The sequence below is a fragment of the Vulpes vulpes genome, chromosome 11, assembly GCF_048418805.1.
Source record: "Vulpes vulpes isolate BD-2025 chromosome 11, VulVul3, whole genome shotgun sequence".
NCBI lineage: Eukaryota > Metazoa > Chordata > Mammalia > Carnivora > Canidae > Vulpes > Vulpes vulpes.
In genome coordinates, this window is record NC_132790.1 from 7,320,823 (window position 1) to 7,338,419 (window position 17,597).

Sequence of the window (17,597 nt, forward strand, 5' to 3'; positions counted from 1 at the left end):
GTGAACATTTTGTGGTTAATCACTTCTGGGATACTAGACCCTATAAAAGAAAACAAGTATTTGGATTTTATTCATCCGTAGCATGTACTAATCCAGTCACTGTTAACTAGAACTTCCTGGAAATACAGATAACCAGAGGCTTTTGCAGAATGGTTAAAAACAATGTAAGCTATGGGTCAGGTTGACTTGGGTTAGAATCCTGGTTGTGCCATTTCCTAGCTTCAGGTCTTCAGCGTTGGGCTCTTGAGCAAGGCATTTAACCACAGTGAGCCTCAGTTTCCCCATCTAAGATACGGGGATGATAATAGCACCTATAAGGATTATAAGGATTGTTGAGGGTTACAAGACAGCATGGTAAAGGCTGGCACTTAGCAAGCACCTGATAAATACTAGCCACCATTATAGCATCCCACTGGCCAAGACGCAGCATATTACCACTGATACTCAGACATTTTCTACCAATTTTCTAATGATCATCCAGGACTTGTCCATTTATCTTTCTTCCTATATTCAATTCTCCCATGAATTATACAAGCTCAGTAATATAACTTTTATTATATATTTTGAACAAGTAGTAAGGCACAATGTTAAACTTACACAAATACAGCAGTCAGCACCAGGTAACACAAAGACACGAAGGACAGTTTTATAACAGACCTCATCTGCAGAATATAGAAGGTTTGTGCTGCTGCTCTGACTGCAGACAAGCCTTTCAAAGCAGGCCTCCCCACCAGTGGTACCAGAACCACTAGAACGACTAGAGGAAGCTTTAAAAAAAAAAAAAAAAAAAAGCCAACAGATTCCTGTACTCATACCTTGAAGATTCTGCTCCAGAGGTTTGAGGGAGAGCCTACAAATCTCTACTTTGGAAAACTCCCTGGGTGACATACATAGATGTAAGACCAGGCTCTGAACTGCTGATGCAGTTCACAATAGTTTTTGATTGGATCTGGGCAGCTGAGACTAGTGAAACCACAGTTAAAAAACACAATAACTTTTTTTAGACCCTGAAAGTACCAATTAGGCAGTGGGTGTTGCGTTTTACACAGGAAGCATTTCTCCGGCATGGTCATGGTTTGAGACAGCTGTCGGCTTTCCCCAGGTCATGGATGGCCTTATTATCCAGCAGTTCTTTCTTCTTGCCGCTTGGGCTCACTGCGTTGTTCAGCATTGCCCTAACCACAGTCACCACTGGCACAGAGTGCCCACTGGCCCAAGATTCTGGTAGGGAGCCAAAGAATTTCCTAACCAACCATTCACTTGGGCGTGATTCTTGCCGATCACACAGTAGAACTCTAAAGAGAGAAAGAAAAGCAGAGCAAGAGATGGTTTATTGTCTTCAGACCATAGACAGTGTTTTGAACTGTTAAGTACTCACCCGGCCAAATTCATGGTAAAGCCCTAATCCCCAGTGTGGGTGTATTTGAACACAGTGCATTTACAGGGATCATTAACATTAAATTAGGTCCTAAGGGTGGGACCTTGATCTGATAGGACTGGTATCCTTACAGAAGAGGGAGAGATATCAGATACCTCTCCACATGCACACAGAGGAAAGACCATGTCAGGACACAGAAGGCCATCTACAAACCAGGAAGAGGGGCCTCAGCAGACACTAACTCTGATGGCACTTCTAGCCTCCAGAATTGTGAGAAAGTAAATTTCTGTTGCTGACACCTCTCAGTCTGTTATGGCAGCCTGAACAGATTCATACAATGGGTGAATGGTTTTATTTGGTGAATGAAGAGGATTTTTTTTTTCAAGGCAGCAAACGCCACCCAGAAAATTCCAGATTACCCTGAACCTGGCACCAACAAACTGTCTACTCTTTCCTCCAAAGCCAGAAAATATGTTCTTCAGAGAAGCAATCCACCTCCAGCCAACTTCTTTCATATCTTAGATATCTTAATTGTCAGCCTCTTCAAATAGAAAACTAACTTCTAGGGAACAACGAACAGTGGTGTGCTGTTAGGCAGTATGAAGACTTACCCAGGCCTGAACACAGAGTAACGATCAAATTGTAACTCTTCAACCCTAGCTTCCACTTCTCCCTGGTAATAAAAACCACATTTTAGTATTTAATCAAGAAGACCAATTTACTGTAATGCTTAAGAGGGAATAACTTGGGGTTTTGAAGATAATCTGCTTCTGTGGGTCTCAATAATTTTAAGTGTCCTTATCTAGAATTTGAGATTCTGGGAAGTTAAGGAAGAGATCGTTTATCCTGATAGGCAGTAGAGAGTTAAAAATGATGTCCTGAATGAGAGGATGGCTACATAGTCCAGCCTCTCATGTAACTGATTTTAAAACAGATCTAGGGATCCCTGGGTGGCGCAGCGGTTTAGCGCCTGCCTTTGGCCCAGGGCGTGATCCTGGAGACCCGGGATCGAATCCCACGTTGGGCTCCCGGTGCATGGAGCCTGCTTCTCCCTCTGCCTGTGTCTCTGCCTCTCTCTCTCTCTCTGTGTGACTATCATAAATAAATAAAAATTAAAAAAAATAAATAAAACAGATCTAGTGAGTAAGTAACATGTTAGGAGTGCAACCATAAATGAATAACCTCCCCTTAGTCTAGAATTAGTGTTGCAAGTTGATGGACACCAACTTTTTGTTGGTAGTTCCAAGGGGTCAGAAGACCCACAGATGTCTTCCTAACAAATTCCCATCAAATTTCAAGAAACAGTGAGATTACATCCATATGATGGTTTTAAACTAAATTTGTTAAACTATGAATCTTCATCCAGGCATCTCTAAGAACAGAAATGCCCGAGGAGCTCAGGCCATAGGGGCCTTGTGAATTCAGTGGCATGCTCTCCTCTTTCTTGGCCTGTTCATATTATTCATTTGGCATTTCACCCGATGTATCACATAATCTTGGGTAGATTTTTAAAAAACCTTCTAAAAATTAATTATTTTCTAGATTGTTGTGCCATCTTCACCACAATCTAAGTTTAGAATTTTCTTTACCCCCCTCCCCACCGCCCAAAAACCAATTAGCACTCACTCCCGTTCCCCTCCCCCAAGCCCTAGCCAACCATTAATCTTTATGTCTCTATAGATTTGCCTATCCTGGGTATTTCATATAAACGGAATCATACAAGTTGTGGCCTTTTGTGACCGGCCTCTCTCTCTTAAAAGAGCATGTTTTCAAGGTTCACCCACGTTATAGCATGTATCATGCCTTTTTACAGTTGAATAATATGCTTTTCTATGCATATACCAGATTTTATTCATCTATTCATCAGCTGATGGGTATTTGGGTTGTTTCTACTCTGGCAATTATGGATAATGCTGCTATGAATATTTCATATACAAGTGTTTATTTGGACAAATCCCTTAGCTTTTACAAAGATATGTTTTGTCTCTATTAGCAGGTTCACAGAAGAGTTAACATAGCAGGCTAGACTCTGCCTGCTTGCAAAGTTGACCTCTGGCTTGTGTCTGGGAACTTGGATTTCAGGACCATCCCCATCATTACCTAACAGATAGGGTAGCTTACAGTGCCTAAACTATCTGTACAATGGGCTTATGCTGAACACCTGCTTTCCTTTTGGAAGTTTGTAATTCTTCCAGGCTCAGGGTGACAATGTGATTGACCCCATCAAAACTCTGAACTCCGGGGCTCAGGGAAATTTCTCTCATTTTCTCAACACTCATTGCTGAAGAAATTAAGCATGTGTGACTCTACTGAGAGAAGACTCTGGGAAGCTCTTATCTATTTCTTCTGGACTTCATTCCATGCACCCCTTCCCTTTACTGACTTTGCTTTATAGCCTTTCGTTGTAATAAATCACTGCTGTTAATATAACTATGTGCTGAGTATTGTGAAACCTATCAAATTACCACACTTGGGGCTAGGCTTGGGGAATCCCCAAACAAGCAGCTTAGAGATACCTTGAGGGCAAGAGCCATACCCAATAATAAACAATCATCTACTCTGGAAAAGTTTAAGAATCATTGCCTCAAAGTCTCTTCTAATACTGATTCCATGCTGCTATTCAAGATCAGAGCTGTCACAACGCATTTCATGATTACTAGATAAAGAACAGGGGGAAAGAAGTTGGAAATTATCTTTCAAATCACTCCTGTTTACTAAATATATCCCTGCAAAAATCAGTCCCTGCCCTATAAAAAATGCATAATATAATGCACTTAATGCATTTATTTCTGTATTATTTAGCATTTTACATTATTTAGTATTGCCAATTAGCCAGGGTGCTCTAAAGTATTTGAAAGATAGAAATGTGCACCAACCTTAACTTGCAGATATAAAAAGTTGCTTGACTTATCAGCTCCTTTAGAGGACAGCAAGTTAAAATGTTTGCACCCTCCAGCTTTTGCCAGCTCCGCAGACTTGAAGACATAATCTCGGTCGACACGAACAAATCCTTCCTGAAGGGGAGAAGGATGTGAGTTATTTCCAGAAAGCTGTGAGTTCATTTTAAAGATTACTACTCAGGTTGGGTGGCAGGCTAGGAAGCCTGAGGGGGAATGGAGATCTAAATAAAACGCATCCAAGCATAGACCCTGGGAAAGGTTCCAAGTGTAATCCTCAGGATAGACAGACCAGCTTTGGCAGCAAAGCCAGTAAAAAAACAAGGACGGGGGAAAAATAAAACAAAAAAACAAGGACAGTGACATTGAGATATAGACACCAAACAAATCTGCAAGGAGAGAAAGGAACAAGAAGATCAGGCTGAGAAATGGCCTTAAATTACACATTTCTATGTCTTTTCATAACTTGTCAATTCTTGACTTTTTCTGCGTCAGCTCTAATGGGCAGGGGTCTCAGGGTATAGCCAAGAACTCTATCCCAGCACTATCAGAACAAAGTCTATTTAATTTCTAATTTTTGTGTATATTTTACAACATACCTCACATATCAGTAAAGAGTGTATCCTCGCTTTTTTTTAAATGGCAGATATATACTCAAGAATGTGTGGGGACCCCTGGTCTAGACTCAGTCCAGTGAGGGTAATTAGTAGTAGGGTCTTTCTTCTTAATTCATATCTCAGCATCAATGTATGCCCAGGACATGATAAGTACTCTAAAAATAAGTATGAATGAATTAAAAGTCCAATGAAAGCAGAAAAAAGGCAAATCCAATTAGAGAGGGGGGAAACAAAGAGCCAAATGGCAATAAATAGGAGGAATGGGGAGGATGGTACAAACAATAGAACGTAAACTCATCTCCAGGACCTAATATGGGGGACACGTGTGTACCGGAACAAGAGAGTGCTACTAAGCAACAGCATCTCAGGACCACCACAAATGCTGGCATCCTCCAATTCCAGAGTGCTGGGACGAGTCTTAAAGCCTAGTGAAGCTGAGCTTCATAAATACCCACAACTAACTATGTAATGAGGTTTTCTATGACGGTTCCAAATCTGAAGACTTTACCACCCTAATTATTTTTAAAAGTTTGTAAAAAGATTTTATTTATTCATGAGAGAGGCAGAGACACAGGCAGAGGGAGAAGCAGGTTCCCTGCGGGGGGCGGAGCCCGATGCTGAACTTGATCCCAGGACTCTGGGATCACAACTTGAGCCAAAGGTAAGATATTCAACCACTAAGCCACCCAGGCGTCCCAATGATTTGTCCTAGGGTACTTATTGATCCTAAATGTTTTATTTCATAAGAAGATGTGTGTCTTGTACCTCAGGAATCATCACATCCAACTCCTTCATTAGGGAGATGTGAAAACAAGGACCAGTGGTCTGGTGACCTTCTGGATAAGAGAAAGCTGAGAGCAGAATGCATATTCTTGACTCTGAGCAGTGCTCTCTACTGGACCCCTCTTCCTTCTTATCTCACAATGCCTCTAGCTAACGAGAAGGACTCATTCATAACTGGGGTGGCCCCACAAAGATGTCCACGTGCTGATCCCCATACCTGTGAATACGTCAGGTTACACAGCACAGGGGAATTTAGGCTGCAGGTGGAATTAAGGTTGCTAATCAGAGGACTTTAAAATACGATTATTCTGTATTATCCAACTAGGCCCAACGTAATCACAAGAGTCCTTAAAGGTGGAAAAGGGAAGGAGAAAGGGGAAGAGCTATGTACAGAGTGACAGCACTCAGTCCCTTGTTGCTGGCCCTGAAATGAAGAAGAGGAGCATGAACCAAGGAATGCAGGCGGCCTCTGGATTCCCCCCAGAGCCTCCAGAAGGAAAGAGAGCCCTGCCAATACCTTGATTTTACCTCAGCGAAATCCATTTCCAATGTCTCACTTAGAGAACTGTAAGATGATACATTCATGCTGTTTTTAGCCACTAAATTTGGGACCATTTGTTACAAAGGCAAGATGAAACTAAGAGTTTTCAGTTTTAAAACAATGGGCCCGAGCAACCTTTTTCAAACCTGCATGGAAGATCATAAAAGAAAACATATTCTAAATACAGAGCTTCATGAATTTTCATCAACTGAACAGCCTCTGCAAACAACTCCCAGATCAAGAACTAGAATGTCACCCTTACCCCAAAAGCCTCTCCTGTCCTCCTCTGTCATCAGTGCCATTTTTTAACCACACCTACTACCTGCAGGGCAGGGTTAGTTTCACGCAAACTTCACGCTTTACCCACACATCACCACCATCTCCTTCCCTGTTGTACACCTGCACGTTGGATCCTCACAGCAGACCCGCCTACACTGTGATTCAGCTCACGATGCTGCTTTTACGCCAGTGTGAGGCAACCCACGTTTACTACTCAGCTCATCCTGAGAGAGGGATGGGATTCTCCTTAGAGCCATCTTCCGAATTGAGATTTTACATGTGCTGAAAGTGTGCCAAGAAAAACAGTCCAAAGGGACACAGAAAAATCCTAAAGCCCTCGGCTTCTCTTCCCCATCTATCTCTTCCCCTTGCTCCAACTCCCCAAACTCTGATTTCAAGAACAGGTTCATTATTCACAATGAAGTCACAGAGCTGACTAGTGAAATAAATTCCTTTTCGTCTTTGCTGCTGTTGAAGCACTACTTCTTAGAAGCGGTATCATAGTTGTCTCTGTTAAAATGCGTATTCTTTCATCAGCTTCTTTAAAAATAAAGGAAAGATTCAGCCAATCACAAGTCCCTGGACCGACGCTGTCTCTCTCGCTTAATCCAGGGCCAGTAAAGGGATAATTTGATTAAACGGAGACCCTAATTTATTTGGCTTTAGTTCTGGATCAATCTCTCCTTAATAGAGTCCTGCCATCTCCAATTGTTTGATGAAAATTAAAGTGACATAAATGCCATGGGACTTTTTCAATCTGATTAGTCAGCTAAAGCACATCAATACCACCCTAGCCATCAGCCTCTGGCGTCCTTCCTTTCACCGGCCTGGCTAACAACTGACAGCCACTCGGTGAAGGACGAGCACCCACGCTGCTGCGGAGACCCCCACACTTAGCCCGTCATCCCTGCTCAATGGGTTCCGTTGACAAGGTGCCCATACCTTTCTCCACCGCTGTTCTCTGGACAAAGCTAAATATTGTTTTATTAGCAATCAATGGCTGTTAATCCAAAATGATTTCACAAATCCTCTGAGCCCCCAAGCTGATTATAAATACGCATTTTTTCCAAGCCCATAAATTTTGAATTTCACTTCCCCCACCCCGAGGCATGGCCTTTTGGCTGGTGAATGAAACTCAAAAGCAAAGGGGTCAACGGCTTTCAGGGACTTAGAAACCAAACTTAAACATGGACCCCGGTGACAGACTTGGACATACCAGCACACACGAATTTTCTCTGCTGCGAGGAAGATGCCATTTAGAGATGGAAGGAAGCTATCTTTAAAATCTTAACATCCTTTCTTGTTCTCTAACGGCGCAAATAAAAAAACAATAGAAGAAACAAGCAAAAACAAGCTACTTCATACAACACAATTTTTCAGAAAAACCATATTTAGTTTCCCTAACCATATGGCGAGGGAAAAGACATCTCTTCTGAGGGCATTATGTTCATTCTGTTGCAGGGTCTTTATGATTCTATAGTCAGTGTGTCTTACTTTAAGCTAGGAATCAGAATTCCTTCTAGAAAAAGGGATTGATTAAATAAGTTCCCCCTATGAATTTCCTTTGCCAGCACCCGCTCAAAAGATTAAGCACAATATAATGCGACTCAGCAGAGAGATCTTCACAGGCTCCATAAATATCAAGGAAATAAATTCTCTAAGTACTCTTTAAATCTTATTAAAATCCAAAGCTACTAAGTATTTCTTCTAATCTTCTTTACACATGCCTGAAAACTAGGGACATGCTGGCTTAAGAACCTCTCCTAACGAGGTATTTTAGCCCTGATGGGCATGACCAGAGAGCACGTCACGATGACTCAACATCCGAGGGATCTTTCTCCAAGGAGGGGCGATCTGTCACCCTGTAAAGAGGCCCACTTAGCCATATTTCTGCTTCAGCTTCTGTCTCCTTTATTCCTGTTTCAATCCAGCCCTGTAAGTTAGACTAGAAGACAGATGCAGACAAACAACAAATGGTACGTGAGACCCCGCTTGCTTGTGTTTCTGGAGAGCATCTCTATATGTTTGACATACAGCAGCGGAACCCAGATCTTGGTTAGAGAAAAATCCGGATAGAAAAATAAAACAGATAACTGAGATTCCTTAGTCCATCTCTACATTCTTACAAAATGTTTCCATTTGGGGCATTCTTTTCTCTGTATGATGGAAGTCAAAGAATTCTACAGGCCAAAGGGGATGCAGTGGTCACTTGTTTCTCAGTAGCGAGAAGAAGGCAGCACCGGCCCATGGGAGCTACCTAGCACCTCCAAAGTCCCTGGATACAGCTATTTGGTATCCAAACAGAGCCTCAAACCATTCAGGGCCCTATGACTTCACAAGCCCCATCCAAGACATCGAATCAAACAGTACAGATTACAACAGGAGACATCAAGCTTTCCCTGTAAAGGATGAGAGAGCAGATACTTTCAGGTTTGCAGGCTTCTTGTACAGTTACGCAGCTCTGCCATCATGGGACAACAGCAGCCACAGGCAACAAAGTAGTGAGAACAACTGTGGTTCCTTACTTTATTTATGGATACTGAAACCTGAATTTCTTATATTTTCACATGTTGCGACATATTATTCTCCTTTTGACATTTTCTAGCCATTCAAAAATATAAAAACATTCTCAGCTCAATGGGCTACCCCAAAATAGGTGGGCTGTATGTGGCCCATGGCCTATGGTCTGCAAGCCCCTGGATTAGAAGAATGTTTCATTAGAATCAGAAGCCAGGAGATCCTAACAATGCCCAATGGCTGCTTTGAGCACATGAACAACATTATCCATTCAACAGAATCCAAGAAGCTGGACTGTGAGGAAGCTCGTGGAGAGATGAAATTGTATTGCACCGCCTCAAACTCACTAACCACGTCTGTCTCTGAATACAAATAAGGGGGAAGCACTAGAGTCTCAGTGACATCAGTGAGTTTCTGCTCCACACCCCAGGCCAATGTAGATCTGGTTTTCAAAGGGCACTTCACCCTTCACTAGCACACAGGTTACTTACCCATACAAGTGAAGGCCATCTAGGACTCCGGTACCTAGCAGAGCAGCTGGAGAGGAAGACTAACACATCCTAATGCCTCCTGAAAAGCAGGTCCAACAAGAGGAGGGTTGGCTGCATCTGAATCTCCCAAGGAGCTTGCTAAAAATAGTTGCCAAGCTTCAGCCCTAGAGATTCTGACCCAGTAGATCTGGACTAGGGCCAAGTGAGGAAGCTGCTGCACTGATTGGCCAACTGGGGCCTGTAAGCGTGAAAAAGGAGATCAGCATCTAACAGGGCTAAATGGAATGGTTTTCCAAACAGCTGGAAAAGCTAACAGACCTATCCCTAGCACCAAGTTTCAGGGATAATCCGAGTAGACTGAATTTTACGCGTTGTAATGTTTTCTCCAGAACTCATGTAAAGTCGTGACCTCATATAAAGTAGTACCTCATAATGTAACCTTATTTGGAAATGGGGTCACTGCTGATCTTATTAGTTAAGGTGAGGTCATACTGAGTAGGGCGGTTCTGCACCTACTTGGACTAGTGTCGTTATAAAAAGGAGACATTTGGACGTAACCACATGCACACAGGAAAAATGCTAACTGAAGAGACACGGAGAGAAGGTGGTTATCTATGAGTCAAGGAGAAAAGCCTGGAACAGTTCTTTCCCTCACAGCCCTCACGGGGAACAAGACCTGCCAACACCTTATCTCATACTTGTAGCTCCTAGAGCTGTGAGACGCTCAACTTCCGTTGTTTAAGCCAAATTCACACACTGAAGATCAAAGGGAAATAAGATGGCTACCCAGAGGGTGTGGATAATGAGACAGAAACCTGAATTTCTTGAAGTTTTTCTCTACTGAAAAATCATGTTGCTGAGGAAAAACATGGGACGTTCCAGTTATGAAACAGCTACAGAATGACACCAGGCTTGCACAACCTTGCGGTATCCATCAGATGAGGTCTTTTTTCTAGAGAGGGCTGCCAACCAGAATACCAGGTAGGGTGAGCTTGGAAATTCACAATACCCCATCGAACAACTATCAGTACCTTAGTACCCAGCCACTTGTGAACTGTCATCTCTTTTAAATTGCCTAAAGTTATCACAACCTCCAAACTTTACACTGCATCCAATTTAAATTAGTATCAACTTATTAGTTGGCTTTGGCTCCTTAGTTTTTTTCTCTTATTTGCCCATTAATACTTTTGTCTTTTCAGACTGATTTTGGAGAACAAAAGGTATTGAATAGCCTGAAGGGTGGGGAACCAGCTCCATTAAAAAAAAATATTCTGGATAGGGAAGACACCCGATTCCTCTGATTAAAATTCTGTGCATTGGAATACTACTCAGCCATCCAAAAAAATGAAATCTTGCCATTTGCAATGACATGGATGGAACTAGAGGATATTATGCTAAGCCAAATAAGACAATCAGAGACAGACAATTATCATATGATCTCACTCATATGTGGAATTTAAGAAACAAAACAGGATCATAGGAAAAGGAAGGGAAAAATAAAACAAGACAAAATCAGAGAGGGAGACAAACCATAAGAGACTCTTAATCATAAGAAACTGAGGGTTGCTGGAGGGGAGGGGATTGGGGTGGGTGGGGTACCTGGTGATGGGCATTAAGGAGGGCATGTGATGTAATGAGCACTGGGTGTTTTATGCAACTGATGAATCCCTGAACTCTACCTCTGAAACTAATAATATACTCTATGTTAATTAATTGAATTTAAATTTTTAAAAAATTGCTTTACACAATCTGAATGCAACAAAGCAATTTAGACTTTTTCTTGGAGTGCCCCATAATGAGATTTGCCTTATTGCACAAAAAGGAACTGCTCGAGGCCTAATGCAGTGGTTTTTATTTTGCTGAGTCACTGCCAGAATCAGGCTGGCACTTGAGACAGTTCAACCTGCAGTGTACTAAACAATAGTTTTGCAATGTTTTTTAGAGGGCACACTGCTTGTGACTGTCCCTGGGACAGAAATGACTGTACTAGTTGCTGAGCAGGAAAATGACCCTTTCTAGGAGATACAATATGCCAATTCCTGGGAGAGTCAGACTTCTCTATAATCCATGCTTCCCAGCACAGAGCTCAAAACCCAGCTGGGTTCCAAAGTGGACATAACAGAACTGCAGAACTCTGGTAAGGAAATACATCCCTACCAAAAGCATAAATAGAATTATTCTTTGGATCACCAGCAAGGCCAGAGAAATACATCTGAGCTATACTCCTTAGTTGGTATAAACCAGTAGTTCTTAACCATGTGCCCTTCTAATGATTCTGATGCATGGGCCTGTTTATAAATCTATGATAAGGTTCCATGGCAGCATCATAGACCTGCATATTTAACAGACACATTGAGGGGCTTCTGGGTGGCATCTGACTCTTGATTTCAGCTCAGGTCATGATCTCAGGAATGTGAGATCAAGCCCCACCTTGGGCTCCTCACTGGGCATGAAGCCTGCTTGGGATTCTCTCCCTCTATCCCTTCCATCTCCCCTCACCCCCAACTTTGTCTCTTGTACCTTCTTTTAAAAAAAGGTATTTTTAGCTCCAACAATCCTGTACCAGAGAAATAAACTACAGTCAAGATGTAAATTAAGATGTATTAACACTTGCTGAGGATCTATGTAGTAAGCGATGACTTTTACCCAGATAGTAAACTATGACTTCTGGACAGAGGCCAATGCAATTTAGAATACCATTAAAAAGCAAATAAAAATGTGGATTAGAACAGTTGTGCGTCAGTCAAAGCTGAATCACCCCTGGGGTTGAATCATCACTGAAGGCTGACTCATCACTAAAGGCTAGCTAAATCGTGCTCTTCTGACGTTTTATATCGTAAGTTTAAAACTTGGCATGAAAATAGGTTGAAGCAAATCACTTATGTGAGAGAGAACGCTTTAAGTTTAAAACATTTATTAAAAAAAAAAAAAAAAGCGTATTGCTAACAGCATGAGCCAGTTCCTTTTACTCAGACATCGTGGTTTGCCTTAGTCAGGGGATGTGGTGACAGCAATATTTGCAAAAGGCAAGACCTTGAAAATATTTCTGATGTCTCCAGGACGAAGGCCTGAACTCACGGACTAGTTTGAGGGAAAGAAGAATTTATCAGTACCATTCAAAGTATAGCAAAGGCTAGGGAGGCATATGAAATCTGAAGTGATCAGAACTTATTTACATTTAAGAACTACAAATGTAAAGAAAAAGAAAGGTAAGCAAGAAAGCAAGCAAGAAAGGAATCTTTGACACGACCAGTCAGTGAAAGGCTAAGGAGTTGATTTCTTCCTTACCGCCCCAGCTTTTTTTCTGGTGGTACCCAGGCAACAAAATCCAACATCATGACCTTGAAAGGCAGAAGCGTAGTCATCCAACTTTTCAAAGTCCACCACTTCTTGATTCTAGACAACAAGAATACAGCTGTATATAACTTGATGTTATTAGAAAAGAGAGGGAAAAAAAACCCTCTAAATGTAAAGAATAAATTAGAGAACATTACTGAAGAGGCTGCCCCACTTACCATCAAATTTTGCAAGCTCTTTGCTCTGGCATCTCTTTCTCCTGCGAGTCTCCTATCTTTTCCATGTTAGTCTATTTAGTGGGACAGATTCCTAGGGCATGGGAATTGCGATTCCACATTGTGCTTCTTCTACTTAGTAAGAAACCTCTGAGAGAGTTAGAGCCGCACTGGTGCAGAGTGGCAGAAAGTTGGGGCATTAGATATTAAGCATGGAAATGCTTAATAATTTACTCAATTTAATAAGGCACTGAATGGTTTTTAAAACCCATGATCAAGTGACTGTTATAGATACTGTTTACCAAATGGATACTTTGCTGGGAGACAAATCAAGTTTAGCAATATAATTAAACAGAAATTAAATTAAGGAAAACGCATCATCATAAAAAATTTCTGCAAGCTCATTTTTTCCCACTAAAATGCAAATAATCTGAATTCAAAATCAACAATGCACTTAGAGGTCCACGGTACACATGCTTGAATTATAAGTGATTCAGATCTTTAAGGTCAGGTTCAATTATAATTTTCTCTCTGGAAAAATAAAAGACCGATCTATACTATCATGAGGGATACCAATCAAGTTTAATATTGGGGCAAGGAACGGTGTTTGGAATCTCAGACCTAGGTTCAACTCCTGAGCCTTCTACTTACTAAATAAGCATGTAATTCTGGTCAAGTTATTGGCCAAATCATGTCTCAGCTTTTTTAGCCATAAAATGTGAATGATAATCTTTCCTTCAGTTCAATTCATGAACCACCTGTGTTAGAATCAGCCAGTGATCTTTGATGAAAAGGCATATTCCTAGGTGTCGCACCAATACTTCTGAAGCAGAAAATGCATTTTTAATAAGCGTCTTTCTGTAAGTCTCATGTTGACCCCAATTTAAGAACCTCCACGGAGGGGTGCCTTCCTGGGTGGCTCAGTCGGTTAAGTGTCCTCATCTCTTGGTTTTGGCTGAGGTCATGTTCTCAGGATTGTGAGATCGAGCCCAGTTAAGCGGGGAGTCTACTTCTCCCTTTCCTTCTGTCCCTCCCCACCCCCCTCTTGTTCTCTCTCTCTCTCTCTCTCAAATAAGTAAATAGATCTTAAAACAAAACAAACAAAAAAAACCCTCTATGTAACCTCATAAGTTTACTGTGGAACTCTAAGATAGATTGAGAAGTTCCCATCATCCAGCAGTTCAAATAAAATGTAGTTTTCCTTCCCGATCACCAGTTCTTTGAAAAGGATTTCCCTGGCACTGTGAGGAAACAGCACTTTCAAACAGCATTTTCTTCATGCTGAAGAAAAAATACGTTCCCATTAAGTGCATAACCAAAAGACATGCCACCGAAACTGGATTATCAAAGCACACAATTCAATTTCAGTTTCTAATTACCAAAGGTATTTGACACACTCCATGAAGCCAGACGATAAACACCACGTATTAACCAAGCCTGAGCAAAGAGGGCCATTTTAAAACGGGAAAGTCCTGATGGACATAAGGGAAATGCAAAAATCACCTGACCATGGACCTATAGGGGTGAAGAACATTTATTTGTGAGACCACTTGTTTCTAGGAATATTCCACCTGTGAAGCCTATGGGACCGGCTTCTATAGTTGTGGGGTCTCAGGATTACATTATAGTTCCATTTACTATAGTTCACAACACCCTTTCAATGGGTAAAGGGGGAAGCCCGGGGAGCTCAGCTCAGCGGTTTAGTGCCCACCTTCAGCCCAGGGTGTGACCATGGAGACCCAGGATCGAGTCCCATGTCAGGCTCCCTGCATGGGGCCTGCTTCTCCCTCTGCCTGTGTCTCTCTGCCTGTCTCTGTGTGTCTCTCATTAATTAATAAATAAAATATTTTTTAAAAAATGGGGAAAGGAATCTTGACAAAGTGCAGATTTCAAATATTTAGGGGAGATCTAGTATATCATTTGGTTAACCATGGAAGTGTAAGTGACAGTGAAGACAATGTTCCGCTTACATCCACTAAGGCTGCAGCCCTGGGAAGTTAGGCCGGGCAATTCTTGCAACAGAATAACCTCACCTGTATTGCCACAGACCTTACCTGGTCAAGAAAACAAGCAAAGTGGTTGAGAAAATGGCCCACGGTTACAGGACTGTCCCTAGAACCCAGCTTGAACGGCCCCAAAGCTTGCTTTTTACCGTCTTCCTAGGCCCCATCACCAGACCGGCCTTCTAGGGGTCTAGATTGGGAGAAAGGTGTGCCAGTGGTCACAGCGTGAGGGCGGAGGCCAACCTGCCCAGCCCGGGCTGCAGCTCCCAGGTCTGGTGGAGGCCAACCTGCCCAGCCCGGGCTGCAGCTCCCAGGTCTGGTGGAGGCCAACCTGCCCAGCCCGGGCTGCAGTTCCCAGGTCCGGCAGAGGCCAACCTGCCTAACCCGGGCTGCAGCTTCCAGGTCGGGGCGAAGGCCAACCTGCCTAACCTGGGCTGCAGCTTCCAGGTCGGGGCGAAGGCCAACCTGCCTAACCCGGGCTGCAGCTTCCAGGTCGGGGTGAAAGCCAACCTGACTAACCCGGGCTGCAGCTTCCAGGTCCAGTGGAGACCAACCTGCCCTAACCCGGGCTGCAGCTTCCAGGTTGGGGTGGAGGCCAACCTGCCTAACCCAGGCTGCAGCTTCCAGTCCGGGCGGAGGCCAACCTGCCCAGCCCGGGCTGCAGCTTCAAGGACGGTTGGAGGCCAACCTGCCCAGCCCGGGCTGCAGCTTCCAGGTCGGGGTGGAGGCCAACAACCTGCCCAGCCCGGGCTGCAGCTTCGAGGTCTGCGGAGGCCAACCTGCCTAACCCGGGCTGCAGCTTCGAGGTCTGCGGAGGCCAACCTGCCTAACCCGGGCTGCAGCTTCCAGGTCGGGGTGGAGGCCAACCTGCCCAGCCCGGGCTGCAGCTTCAAGGACGGTTGGAGGCCAACCTGCCCAGCCCGGGCTGCAGCTTCCAGGTCGGGGTGGAGGCCAACAACCTGCCCAGCCCAGGCTGCAGCTTCGAGGTCTGCGGAGGCCAACCTGCCTAACCCGGGCTGCAGTTTCCAGGTCGGGGGGAGGCCAACCTGCCTAACCCGGGCTGCAGCTTCCAGGTCGGGGTGGAGGCCAACAACCTGCCCAGCCCGGGCTGCAGCTTCCAGGTGGGGGCAAAGGCCAATCTGCCTAACCCGGGCTGCAGCTTCCAGGTCGGGTGGAGGCCAACCTGCCAAGCCGGGGCTGGAGCTTCCAGGTCCGGGTGGAGGCCAACAACCTGCCCAGCCCAGGCTGCAGCTTCCAGGTTGGGGTGGAGGCCAACCTGACTAACCCGGGCTGCAGCTTCCAGGTCGGGGGGGAAGGCCAACCTGCCTAACCGGGGCTGCAGCTTCCAGGTCGGGGCAAAGGGCAACCTGCCCAGCCCGGGCTGCAGATTCCAGGTGGGGGCGAAGGCCAACCTGACTAACCTGGGCTGCAGCTTCCAGGTCCGGCGGAGACCAACCTGCCCTAACCCGGGCTGCAGCTTCCAGGTCGGGGCGGAGGCCAACCCGCCCAGCCCGGGGTGCAGCTTCCAGGTTGGGGTGGAGGCCAACCTGCCTAACCCGGGCTGCAGCTTCCAGGTCGGGGTGGAGGCCAACCTGCCTAACCCGGGCTGCAGCTTCCAGGTCGGGGTGGAGGCCAACCTGCCCAGCCCGGGCTGCAGCTTCCAGGCCGGGTTCTCACACCCCCCTCCCGGCCAGGCTGCGATCACGTCTCCTCCGCCACCGGCCAGGCACCGTCAGCTGTAAGGCCTGAACATACATTCACCCAGAATCATCGCCAAGTGTATTTTTGAGTCCAGCTCAAGTACCCACCACATTTTTATAAGCTTCGTCATCGAAGGTGAGCCTTCTCCGGCCAATGAGCGTGACTTTGGAAAACAGGTTCTGCTCCAAGATTTCTCTTAAGAGCACTCTGCCGGTTTCCCCGCTGGCGCCCAGGATGAAGACGGATTTATTCTGCATCCTGAAGTCTTCTCGAAGCTTCGGCAGCGCCGGGGTCCCGGCCATGCTACGGAAATGACATGAGGGGGGTTGGCGTGGGGGTGCGGAAGGGGTGGCCGCGGCGTGCCCTGGGGGACCCGAGTGTTCTCGGCAGGGAACCTGCTTCCCCGGGGAAGGTGCAGAAGCACCTGCAGGGCGGGGCGCCGAGCCGCCCGCCACCTCCCGGCCGCCCCAGCGGGAGCTGCGCCCAGGTGCACGGCACCCACAGCCTCGCCCCCGACCGCACGCCGGGGCCCTGCGCGGAGGGGCTACCTGCAGCCGGTCCCCGGGCCCGCGTCCTCACGCCGCAGCAGGAGCAGGGCGGCCACCAGGGCCAACGCCGCCGCCGCCGCCGCCGCGCTCAGCGCCGCGGGCCCGGACCTCAGGGCCTCGCCCCTCCCCCGCGGCTCCTGGCCCCCGGGCCCCATCGGCCGCGCCCCTCCCGGAGCGACCCGGGGCTCGGGGGGTTCGGGCGGCTGAGCCTGCGCGTACCCGCTCACGGCTTCCGGGGACTTCGCGGAGGGAGCGGGGCCGGGAGCGCGGGGGAGGGGCCTGGAGCATGATGGGCGGGGCCTGGAGCATGATGGGCGGGGCCTGGAGCCT

General features: G+C 45.6%; 1 protein-coding gene across 2 annotated transcripts; it reads right to left on the minus strand.

Annotated features, from left to right (window-relative positions):
* Positions 1-526: 526 nt before the first annotated feature.
* HTATIP2 (HIV-1 Tat interactive protein 2) lies at positions 527-17,549 on the minus strand. 2 transcript variants are annotated; one of them, XM_072725399.1, is made up of 6 exons: positions 17,487-17,549; positions 16,827-17,022; positions 12,792-12,899; positions 4,255-4,392; positions 1,990-2,051; positions 527-1,295 (listed from the first exon to the last, which is right to left on the minus strand). In XM_072725399.1, exons 2-6 carry the CDS (start codon positions 17,019-17,021, stop codon positions 1,070-1,072), a joined length of 729 nt encoding a protein of 242 aa, XP_072581500.1. In that variant the 5' UTR covers position 17,022; positions 17,487-17,549; the 3' UTR covers positions 527-1,069. The 2 variants fall into 2 exon arrangements, with proteins under 2 accessions (XP_072581500.1, XP_025873978.2); XM_026018193.2 differs by lacking the exon at positions 17,487-17,549 and adding an exon at positions 17,268-17,480.
* Between the last annotated feature and the right edge of the window lie 48 nt (positions 17,550-17,597).

What these genes read in the sequence shown, in the direction of transcription:
- HTATIP2 (XM_026018193.2), bottom strand. Translation starts at nt 17,422, where the DNA reads ATGGGGCCCGGGGGCCAGGAGCCGCGGGGGAGGGGCGAGGCCCTGAGG. An exon ending in GGCCCGGGGACCGGCTGCAG is followed by an intron (nt 17,023 to 17,267) that starts GTAGCCCCTCCG and finishes TCATTTCCGTAG; the next exon opens with CATGGCCGGGACCCCGGCGC. An exon ending in TTTTATATCTGCAAGTTAAG is followed by an intron (nt 2,052 to 4,254) that starts GTTGGTGCACAT and finishes TTTTATTACCAG; the next exon opens with GGAGAAGTGGAAGCTAGGGT.